Source organism: Macrobrachium nipponense, chromosome 17, assembly GCF_015104395.2.
Source record: "Macrobrachium nipponense isolate FS-2020 chromosome 17, ASM1510439v2, whole genome shotgun sequence".
Taxonomy (NCBI): Eukaryota; Metazoa; Arthropoda; class Malacostraca; order Decapoda; family Palaemonidae; genus Macrobrachium; species Macrobrachium nipponense.
This window is the reverse complement of record NC_087210.1, coordinates 87,301,950-87,312,977: the sequence shown is the minus strand read 5'-3', so window position 1 is coordinate 87,312,977 and position 11,028 is coordinate 87,301,950. Positions and strand designations below refer to the sequence as shown.

The window sequence follows — 11,028 nt, the reverse complement described above, 5'->3', positions numbered from 1 at the left end:
AAATTAATGTTTTGTTGTGAAATGCACATATGCAGAGTGGTATTAATAGTGCATCTTCAAAGTTCCGTGTATTTAGGATAATGTTAACCTCTGAGCAACAAGATTAAGAATATCGGTGGAGAGATTTTCGTTTTCTGAATGCTTCCTGGTCTCCAAGCATAATATTAACGTCGAATTTATATCACGTTATCACTGCCAGGATGTTAATGTTCTTCTAGGATCGTTTTCATTGTGATTTTTAGAACAACACGATGGCTTCACAACAATCGTAGGTCAGCCCCACATTTTTGTGTTTTCTGTTATTATTTCAGTTCTTCATATCAAGTCTTTGTTAAATCCAGTTCAAAATGTTTCTGCAGAGTTGTTACGCGTTCCCCCAGGTGCAAGAGCTTGTTATGGAATAAGGCCAGCTTAGTCATCAACAACAGGAAATTATTTCAGTGTTATTTGTACTCTGTTAGCTGCTATATAGTTCATTTGCAAGGCGCTTTTAGTCAAGCTCCTAACTCTTAAATTATTATCGATGAGATTTCATTCATTTTCAAGGTGGTCATTGGGAATACGTTGCCGTAACACTAATTAATGATAAACTTTCATTTAACTTGCCAAATAGCATTAACCTGACCAGGTACCAAATAAAATGCTAACCTGAGATATAGCTACAGTATTTGTGGAAGTCGACTTTCTGAAAAAATTCGAGAAGCGCACAGCTACAGAATCACCTTGAAAACGTGCCAGTAAAATATTTTATAAGATTGCCATCATCTGAACTCAGTGGTTAGTGTTTTTCTCTGAATCGCATCTATTTGACAAGTCATTGCAAGCTCTTCCGGGTAGGACGTTCCAACCGCAAAGCGTCCGTTTATTCTGTATCAATCCAATTATGAATGTAGCAGATGTTTCCAGCACGAGTGATACACGACCCACCTTCAGCTGTGCGAGGTCTCATTCTAAAGGGAACGGATTAGTGTAGCTCTAAAGTTTTATGAAAGCATGTGTCTCCAATCATTCTCATTGCAATGTTAAACGTCAAAATTTGACAGGTATGGAATGACAGTGGGGCTTCCAGCCTTGCTTTCAACACTTCAGCGCTTCGGTGCCACTTTCGTGTGATTTTTGCAAAAGCGTGAAGCATACGCAGTGTCCGAAAAAATGCAGCCATAGAGGAAACAGAATAAAAATTTAAGCATATTTCATCAGATTATATTAATTTTAGGACCTCTACGGTACTAGAAACTGACCAATGACGATCCTCGGAACAACTCGTTTGGCCCCGCCCTGCCTGCGCATAGGTACCAACTCAAGGCTGAACCTTTTCGCCAAAAGTATATTTCGGTGCATTGTAGTGACGCATTAAACGGCCTTCTCCCTTCCATTCGGAACTTAAACTATAATATAACCGTACTTATAAATACTGCTGGCGTAATATAAGAGCGAGGATTAGGCGAAGACTGAAAAAGGAGGGTGTAGCGCCGTGCGAAATTGGCAATAGTGTCCGTATGATGGCGGATGGTAGCGCACAGTGCCAGTGAGGGAGAGTGCTTAATGTTACTTGTCTGTCTCTGTGTTCATTATCAACCTAAACGGTCGTTGCGTGTTCTTTTGTACATCTTAAGTGAACTCTCGGCCTTACCGAAGGGTCTCCAGCGTCTCTGCAGCGACCGCAAGTGAGTAAGGAGAGCAGGTGAAGTCATTTTGTATTCAATCATCAACCATTTGTCCAATCGATCACAGGAGTGAGAGAGCGAGTGAAGCAAGCCAGCGTCCGTCGTCTTTGCCCCCCCTTCTCTTTTATGCTCGCCATTTCCTTATTTAAGCCACCTCACACCGATTTGCCATTGCCTTTGCACCGTAAGCCTGATTTTCGACGAATGGCAGCTTGCCAAAGATAGGAATTGCGAGGGTGTGTGTGTGTGTGTTTGTGGAACGACCACAGGATGGGGGTGTGAGAGGATTCCTCGCAGGATCTCTCTCTCTCTCTCCTCTTCGTTTTCTCCCGTTTATACATTTTTACACCTTCGGTCGCATTATCCTGTGCCGGGTTAGATGGAGGTGCCAAGGTTACCTCGCAACCTGACGTTTGACTTCGTAGATGGAAGTTCTTCTCCTCGGGAGATGGGAGATCCTTTCTTTGCCTCTCTCGTCAGGATGTTCGGGTTTCCATCCTATTATGTATAGGCTCAGTCGTTGCTAGTCGATGAGAATTTCCTATTTTCCATGGAATCCTATTTATGAATTTGAATAGACTATGCTGGGTATATAGGTAATTTCTCTTTACGTAGTTTAACATTAGAAATTAAGGTAGGACGTCTCAAGCCTAGCTTTATTTAGTAGACCTACACAAACATCTTAAGATACCTATACTTTCTATTATTTTTAAATTACATAGCTATAAGCTCATCTTGAGGTTCATGTGTAGAAATTTCTCCTTGGACAAATAGCTCTAAATTCATTACTCCTTACTAGTAATATTTTCCTGAAGAGGGGGCCCCAAATTAGGCTAGGTTATCTGCCGTAATGGGAAGTATGGTAAGAAAATTAAGAAATAGAAATAATGTATCAGGTTGATTAGTGTCATATTTAGGTAGCCATTTTTTCAAGATTTTTATAAACTATTTAAAACCAATATAGAATAGCATTGTGAAAAGAGAGCTCATAAGTTATTTGTTGTGCATGTGTTATCAATACTGTTAAGCTTAATAATATTGTTCAGTTTAGAACTAGGCATTAAGCTTATCATATTCATATGGAAATCATTGTTGGTAAACCATTTGGTCAGAAAGGTAATAAATATTCAGGGAACTAAGATTCTTTCTTTTTTCATTTATGGTAAGATACTCTTAATTTCTTGCCAAATATGTTTTTTGTGCATTTTTTTTTATGTTATTGTGATGGAAAAATTCCATTTTTGTTCTGTTTTTCTTTAACAGTAGTGGGGGGGACTCCTGTAGGGTACCAATGTTTTTGGGTCGGGGAAAAGCCAGACGCGAATTGTATGTGCAGAAATGTTAGAAATTGCTTAAATCACAAGATAAGAATTCAGAAAAATGTATCACAGTCCAAGCATTAAAACAATAAGGGCAGTTACACGGCTACACCATAATCTGAAATTCGCAACACAATGCACTTAGTTTCCCCAACCTAACCTAACCTGGAGTGCTATAAGATTTAGAATAAAAAATATGAATATATTGTAACCTAACCTAGTGCATTGAATCGAGACTGACTGGGGGCTTCACTTCTTTGGATCTCCCAACGTATCCAGTCCTTGAGTGCCATAAATTATGTGATGAGAAACGGGGTTGCATGCTAACCTAGCCTGACCTCATGCACTAGGTCATACTAGACCTGAGGTAAACCTCCCCCCACCTCCAACCCACCCTAACATTTGAGCATTGTAAATTATACCACTAAACCTACCTCAACAGTTGTTCAAGTAGTGATATTGATCTGTTGCTTTTAAATATTTGATTAGAATATAAATGAAGGTGCCCCACTCATCAGTATTAGGATAGGCTAGGGCTTTGCTGCAGATTTCACAAATCACAGGTAAGCTGCTGGATTGGCAATTTGATAGTACTACAGTATTTGCAAGTTGATAAAATTGTGTCATACATATGTAGCCTAAGCTCTAGGTTTATTTTACTTGTAAAGGGATATGTATCTAGTAAAATGAGATTACCACAATTTGGTTGAAAATAAATCTTTGAACTTCAAAGTTAACACAATAAACCGAGTCATTAACAAGTCGGAAAGCCTGAAGGGGATGGAAAGCAGGTCAGTCTGAAAATAGCTGGGAACTGCACCTTGAAAGTCTGTAAATTTTTTATTATGTAAAAAGTTACTGAATTGTTACAGGAGGAAAATTGTTAGAATTGATTCTGTGCTTAGCATGGTCTTAACACACTTCAACATCATAAAAAAGAAAATTATTGGGATCATCATACTTTTGACATCAGCTATGCAACTTTTCATTTGCTTTTAATATTGCATGAGGAAAAAAGCATAAAGTCGTCATCATTGGATATTTTATTCCATGTCTGCAAGAAAATGTAGGTTTTTGGGACCAGCCATTCATTGGGCATTGTGTTATGGTGTTACTAATGATGTTTTACGTTATTCTGTACCTTTATTGCTAGTTATTTTGCACATTGTTAAAGTTTTAGTACAGTAAAAGTGATATTAGCCCAAATTAGGCTGAGCAGTGTGCTGTATACCTACATTTATATGGTAGGAAAGTAAAAATTAATTGTCTGGAAAATTACCAAGAAGAGGACATAAAACAAGCAAGTAAACTTTGAAAATGGAATTCAATTCTTAGTAGAAAGGTACTGGTAATTCCTTAGTTTTCTCACAGCATTATTAAAACATCTAGAATACAACGCGATATTTAACCTCTTAGAAAAGACGAGATTGCTAGAATGAACTGCATTGTTATCTAGTACTACTGATATATGGCAGATGGTATAACTACTCAGGGAGTAAGTAAATTCAAAGGATGACCAAAATTAGGATAGATTTTATACAGCGTGCAAAATGATCTAGTGGAATGTTAGTGCTAGATATTATTACAGTAATTGATATCTGTAATATGAAATTCTATAGCACTTCAAATTTTATTCCTCCACTTTAGATTTGAGTTAGATGCTGAAGACCATAATGTGGAACACTTAGTGTGCTGTTGATTTAAAGAATTAGAAAAGCTCCTTTAATAGTAGTTTTCAATTCAGGAATAAATAGACTAACCTGTGAAAAGATTTCTAGACTCCTAATAATTATACAGTATAGTGTGTTCTGTTAGATTCCAACTCTTTCCTCAATATTTTGAACTGTGTACTAATTTTAGCCAAAACTTTATAAAGAGAATCAGTAACCAGTGGTGTATAATTAAGTATAGCATGTCTTCTTGTGAGAACCACTTGTATATAATGATATTGTGAATAATAATGGGCTGGCCACGGGAACACCAGAGATCAAATTCCATCTACTACTTTTGAGAGTGGTTGAAAATTAGGTGATAAACAAATAATACAACACTAAGAAATACTCCCTGTCAGAATTTCAAAACTAGGCTCTTATGATCAACATGGTCAGAAGCAGCTCTCAAATCAAGACCAACCATAAGAACTTCATAACCACAGTCATGAGATATCTTTAACAGCTGATTCTTTTCTTCATAAACGTTCAGACGCACAACTGTGGACCATCACTTTACAAGGAAGTTTGGTTCTTGGTCATTGTGTTCAAATTCAAATCCCTAATGTAAAGTGGTGTTAAACACTTGACTATAGGGGTTTGCCTATTATATTTAAACTGTACACAAATTGCATGATGCTGTACTCAAAACAATGTAAATGTTGTGCCAATAGACAGTAATAATTGCAGCTTGGGGTCTACTCTGCTGATGTGGTGAGGTTACTTGGGCCACTGTAGGTAACCATTGACACATCAGGATTATTTGAACCGTCCGAGAGGACGTTGAAAGGATTGTCCTTGTCAGAAGAACCAGGATCCACTTGCAGACTTTGAATTTTTGAAGGAGGCTCAATGATAGGGGCTGACAGTGTTCTGAACTTGAAGGAGCTGAATAGGTCCAAGACTGAGGATTTGTAAGCATTAAATGTTGTAGCTTCACGGTTGCAGAGGTTTTCATGAAAAGCATTTGTGATAGGAGTTTTTTTTTTTCTTTGCTTCATTGAACAAATGTTACATCTCAGTCTCTTCTTTGTATCCTCCTCCTCCATAGAGGAGTTTAGTAGATCCTTGAGTTTCTCATTATTAAAGGTTTATTTATGCTCTTGCATATGATCCTTGACTTTATTCCCTCAGGGAAGCCTTCCCCACCAACACTCCTTGCAGCATTCAATATTATAACTTATGCATGAATAATGGGGAAGCCCCTGAAGTCATTCACTGCCTCGTTCCCTAATGGTTTCTATCATGCAGGTGACATGCTAAGGTTTAGGACAGCTACAACTCATACCACGAGAACAGTTGCATCCTTATGTCTGTGATGCTGTAGTCAGGGCAGCATGAGTTATACCAAAAGTGGTGAGGTTGGTCAAAATCACCTTGAATCGCTTAGGGGCTGCAGTGACATTGCTTTAGACAGGAACATCACTTCCACATTCAAGAGAATGAGGATGGCCAGAGATATTGCCCGTTTATGAGAAGCTTTAGTATCTGCTTCGTATGTTTGAGTTGTAACTTCACCCAAAATCAGTGTGGTTGTCACCTTAGCCTTCTTGCTATGTCAAAACACACCCAGGCTGTTCATATTTTCATTCTTATGGACTCAAATAGTGTGCCAAAGTCAGGCAGTTTTTCACCTTGAATTCCGGGGTATGATTTGTGCTTTTATATTATTGTAGTAAATGTGAGTTTTATCTTGTAAAATTAACATGTTTTGTCACGAAATTTAGATAGTACCACCTATCAGTATTAGCCTGCCATCCCTTATAAGCCTTGAACTCTCTCCTGAACCCCTGATGCAACTTTTTTCAGGCCAAGCCATATTTAACACAAAGTTGTACTATCAATAGGGGTAGTTGTTTGCAACATATCCTCTAGCTTCACACTTTTTATCTCTCCTTCATTTGTAGGATCAGCTCTAGCTACGCCAATTTTTTTTCTTCCCTTAACTTTTGTTGTTTAGAGGTTAGATTCGTTCATTCACAGCATTTTTGCCTAACAACAAGTCCCACTTCTGCCATTTCAGGGATTTGAGAGACTTAATCTACTACGTGAACGGTTTTTGGGAATCATTTTCACGAACATCAGGGCTATAAAACAGTACAGTGCCCATAATTTAATGCTATCAGATGATGATATAACAAAGGATGATGTGCTACCAGTCATATGGTCTCGCCACCAGCATCACAAGGGTAATTTATATCAACAAATCACTTCATTCGTGTGGATTTCACGCAGTTCACGACTCGCTGTAACTTTGTTTTCATGCTGTAAAATTGTCTTGGAATTTTCCAGAATATTTTTAACTTGCTAATTTTCAGATTTATGTACGATAGCACGTGAAGAATAGCAGTCATATAGTTTGAACAGATTACGCACCTAAGTTATTTCTAATATTTGGTTCCATCAGGAAATTCAGTGTTTGGCTAGGCTTCTGTAGTCTATGTTAGACATTCCTTGAAATCTCCAGGAAGAAAAATGTGAAACAAAATCATTAGAAACAATATATTGCACTCGTAAATAGCAGTGAAACCATTTTTTATAGCATCCTCTGATGTGCATATTCAAAATATTCAAATTACACATCGGTCAACGAGTTACTTTATTGTGTAGTTGTAAATTACGGACATTGGCCATGTATTTCCATTGCATCCGATTCAGCAGCTGTTACATCCTCGTGACGCTAGCCGGAACTTCACTATTATACGTTCCAGTTTCTCTTTAGAAAGGGAAGTGAAAGGAAGTTAATAAATGGTGCATTGCACAAAGAATCATACGACAATTTACACTTATATCTCTTTAAGGTAACTATTTACACATCCGAGAAGAAAAAGTGAAAACAAACAAACGTGCACACACACTTTGCAAGGTTGTTAGTGATTGCACACGTTCGTTTAGCGTCTTAGTAGCGTGATTGATATGGTCTTTGCCTGCTACCTCAGTGGCCGCAAGTTCGATTCTCGGTCATTCCGTTGAGGGGTAAGAGATCTATATTTCTGGTGATAGAAGTTCACTCTCGAGAGTCACGTAAAGCCGTTGGTCCCGTTGCTGAATAACCACTGGTTCCACGCAACGTAAAAAATACAAACAAACAAACACGTTCGTTTCTAGCCGGAGACCACATTCTCAAGATCATGTACATGTTTGGCTGTTTGGGTTTTGTTTCTCCCACTAGTCATGAGTTGGCCGTAATTGTGTCCCCATTTTCGTAGTGAATGTTGAGAGGGTCAGTGATCGCGCTCTCAATTTGGTACTTGCGACAGACTTCGGGTTTTAACCGTTTTAGTTGCAATGGCTGAAAAGTGAAACTGAAGTTCAGTACTATACTGACATCGCTAACACTGAAGAAGAATTCCTTTGACTGACCGTAGACGAGTTGCTTTTGTAAACAATATTAGGTATGAACTTTTCATTGTTTTTCATAGAAAGTATAAAATCGCGTGTTCTTGGAACTTACTCATTTGTTTTTGCACTGCATTATATAGCCTTTTCACCAGCTCTTAAACCCCCCCCCCCCCCCCCACTTGAGCCATTTCAAGGGTTCCTCCTGTTACAAAAATGGTAACATTGCGAATATTTTTCGTAGGCTCATCATTAGTCATGAGTATTCCTTTGTGGAAGTGTATACCTACAAGTTCGTTTTTCACATTAGTACTTGTCCTCTGTCTGCTGGTTTGAATCCACGAGAGGACTAAATTATTATCAAGTGAAAATTTCCCCTTCGGTTCACATATAAGAAAATATATTAATTCCTAGGTAGAGTGAATTGGATAATCAAGGAAATTTGTAGCTCAATGCATGTATATGAGTCATGGTGATGTGATAAAAAAATTCAAGTGTGTATATATATATATTTATTTATTTATTTATTTATATATATATATATATATATATATATATATATATATATATATATATAGATACATGCATACATACATACATACATACGAATTTCACTTGCAGGAATTAATATTTGTAACAATGACAGAAAATGCTTGTGACGTGCTATACTTGCATAGCTTCTATTTGGAACATAGGACTAAATAGAAGCTATGTAAGTATAGCACACACGTCACAGGAGTTTTCTAACTTTGTTACTTAATATTTATTAATTCCAGCGAGTGAAATTCGGGATCATTGCCCCATCGTTCAGGGACAAATGGCTTCGGGCCGCCCAAGAGGAGAGCAGAGTCTTCAGCAGCGACAGCGACAGCAGGAGTAACAGTAACTGCAACAGCAGGTGGGCGGCGGCGCCGCTGTTGTGCCCCGCCCTGCCAGGTGTGGTAGAGAGAGAGAGAGAGAGAGAAGAGAGAGAGAGAGAGAGAGAGAGAGAGAGCTGTGCCCCACTCGGCAACATGATTGAGAGGGAATTGAAGGAAGGGAAGAACGGAAGTGACGAACACGTGAGGATTAGAGGGAGGAAGTTGCAGGAATTGGTATATATATACTATATGGAGAGATGTTGCTGCGGCAGGTTTGGGTTCGATTGGGACGTGGGTATTGGGGTCGAGTGGGACTTGGGTAAATTGGGTTCGAGTGGGACCAGGGTACTTGGGTCGAGTGGGACTTGGGTATTGGGGTCGAGTGGGACCAGAGTATTGGGGTCGAGTGGGTTTTGGGTAAATTGGGTTCGAGTGGGACCAGGGTAATTGGGGTCGAGTGGGACTTGGGTATTGGGTTCGAGTGAGACCAGGGTATTGAGTCAAGTGGGACCAGGGGATTGGGGTCGAGTGGGACCAGTGGGATTTGGGTATTGGGTTCGAGTGGGTTTTGGGTAAATTGGGTTCGAGTGGGACCAGGGTATTATTGGGTCAAGTGGGACCTGGGTAAATCGAATTCGAGGGGGACCAGGGTATTGGGGTCGAGTAGGACCTGGGTTTTACGATGTTTGTCGTATGTCTGTTACGAGCAGAACCAATGTAGTGTGTCCTAGTTACGAGCATAATTGGTAGAAAGGGGTTCGTCTCGTGTGTTGTTTTATTTGTCCCATGAATTATCTTGGAGATCATTATGGGTTCCGAAAGTAATGCATTTGATAATTCTCTCGAAATCTCCTTGGCGGTGGCCGATGGAGAGGGAACCCCACCCCCGTTTTTTATCGTTTCATGAAGTATCTTAGAGATCCCTTGTTTGTTTTCCTCACTTCAAGAATTGTCTTAGAGATCATCTTTTGTTAATTTAGTTTACCCTTCAAGAATTATGCGAGAGACAAGTTTCTTTTATATATGCTTCAAAAATTATCTCAGGAATCCCTTTTTTTGTTTTATTCACTTCAAGAGTTATTTTAGAGATAACTTTCTTTGTTTGATTTGTTTCACGATTTGCCATAGAGATAACTTTTGTATTCGTTTCGTGAATTATCTTGTAGATCACAGTTTTATTTATTAATTTCATGAATTGTCTGAAAGATCACTGTTTAAATTATTTTATAAATTATCTTACTTGAATTGTCTTAAAGATCACTTACGTGAATTGTCTTAGAGATAACTTTTTAATTACTTCATGAATTGCCTTACAGATCATTTTTTCTGTTTTATTCACGTCAAGAATGATCTTGGAGATCATTTTAATCCGCTTCATGGATTATCTCTTGAGATCACTTTCTTTATATATTTGCGTTATGGACGACCTAAGAGATACTGTTTTTGGACTTCATTTGTTTCAAGAATTATCTCGGATATAACGTTTAGTATTTTTTTTATCCCCAAAAAGGTGTTATTGACAATCCTCTTGAAACACACACACACACACACACACACACACACACACACACATATATATATATATATATAGTATATATATTATATAATATATATATGTGTGTGGTGTGTGTGTGTGTGTGTGTGTGTGTGTGTTTTAAGCTCGCTTTGTTTTTTTGTCGCGTGAATTATCTTTATATAACTTTTTACTTATTTGCTTCATGACATGAATTATCTTAAGAGATCATTATTGGTTCCCAAAATGATGCTATTGCTAATCCTTTGTACAAAGTAGTATTATTGCAGTGAGATTATTCTTCTTATCGTTGTTTTATCGCAACTTAGTATATGAGTTGCACCACTTAGTCAATTGGCTAGAGTAGTTAATTAATCAAGTAGTTTAATTAATTCACAGGATGTATAAATCCCTCTCAGGTCTTCGTCAAGTTCCGCCAGGCCTTTTTCTAACTCTGAAAACATAATGTATGTTGGTTTCGTTTTATAATGGGGCCCAAGTGACAGTATAGGACTAGTTTTCCTCCCACAGAAAAGTTGGGAAATGATCCACTTCTCGTTCAGATTGTGGAATGCAGCACCTGGGCTCACAAATGTTGAAGGGGGAGGGGGGGGGGGGGGG

At 38.4% G+C, this 11,028-nt stretch overlaps 2 protein-coding genes across 4 annotated transcripts in view; both read left to right on the top strand.

Annotated features, from left to right (window-relative positions):
* The first annotated feature begins 1,351 nt into the window (after nt 1-1,351).
* Nucleotides 1,352-11,028, top strand: part of LOC135196429 (rho GTPase-activating protein 190-like) — a 334,492-nt gene continuing 324,815 nt past the window's right edge. The window contains exon 1 of one of the 3 annotated variants that reach the window (XR_010310411.1): nt 1,352-1,667. The gene's annotated coding sequence lies outside the window, so the exon portion shown is untranslated. The remainder of the gene's footprint in view (nt 1,668-11,028) is intronic. The other 2 variants (XM_064223251.1, XM_064223252.1) reach the window with 2 other exon arrangements.
* LOC135195983 (protein no-on-transient A-like) overlaps nt 9,144-11,028 on the top strand; it is a 35,757-nt gene continuing 33,872 nt past the window's right edge. The window contains exon 1 of the mRNA XM_064222483.1: nt 9,144-9,311. Coding sequence (XP_064078553.1) covers nt 9,144-9,311 — 168 coding nt within the window. The remainder of the gene's footprint in view (nt 9,312-11,028) is intronic.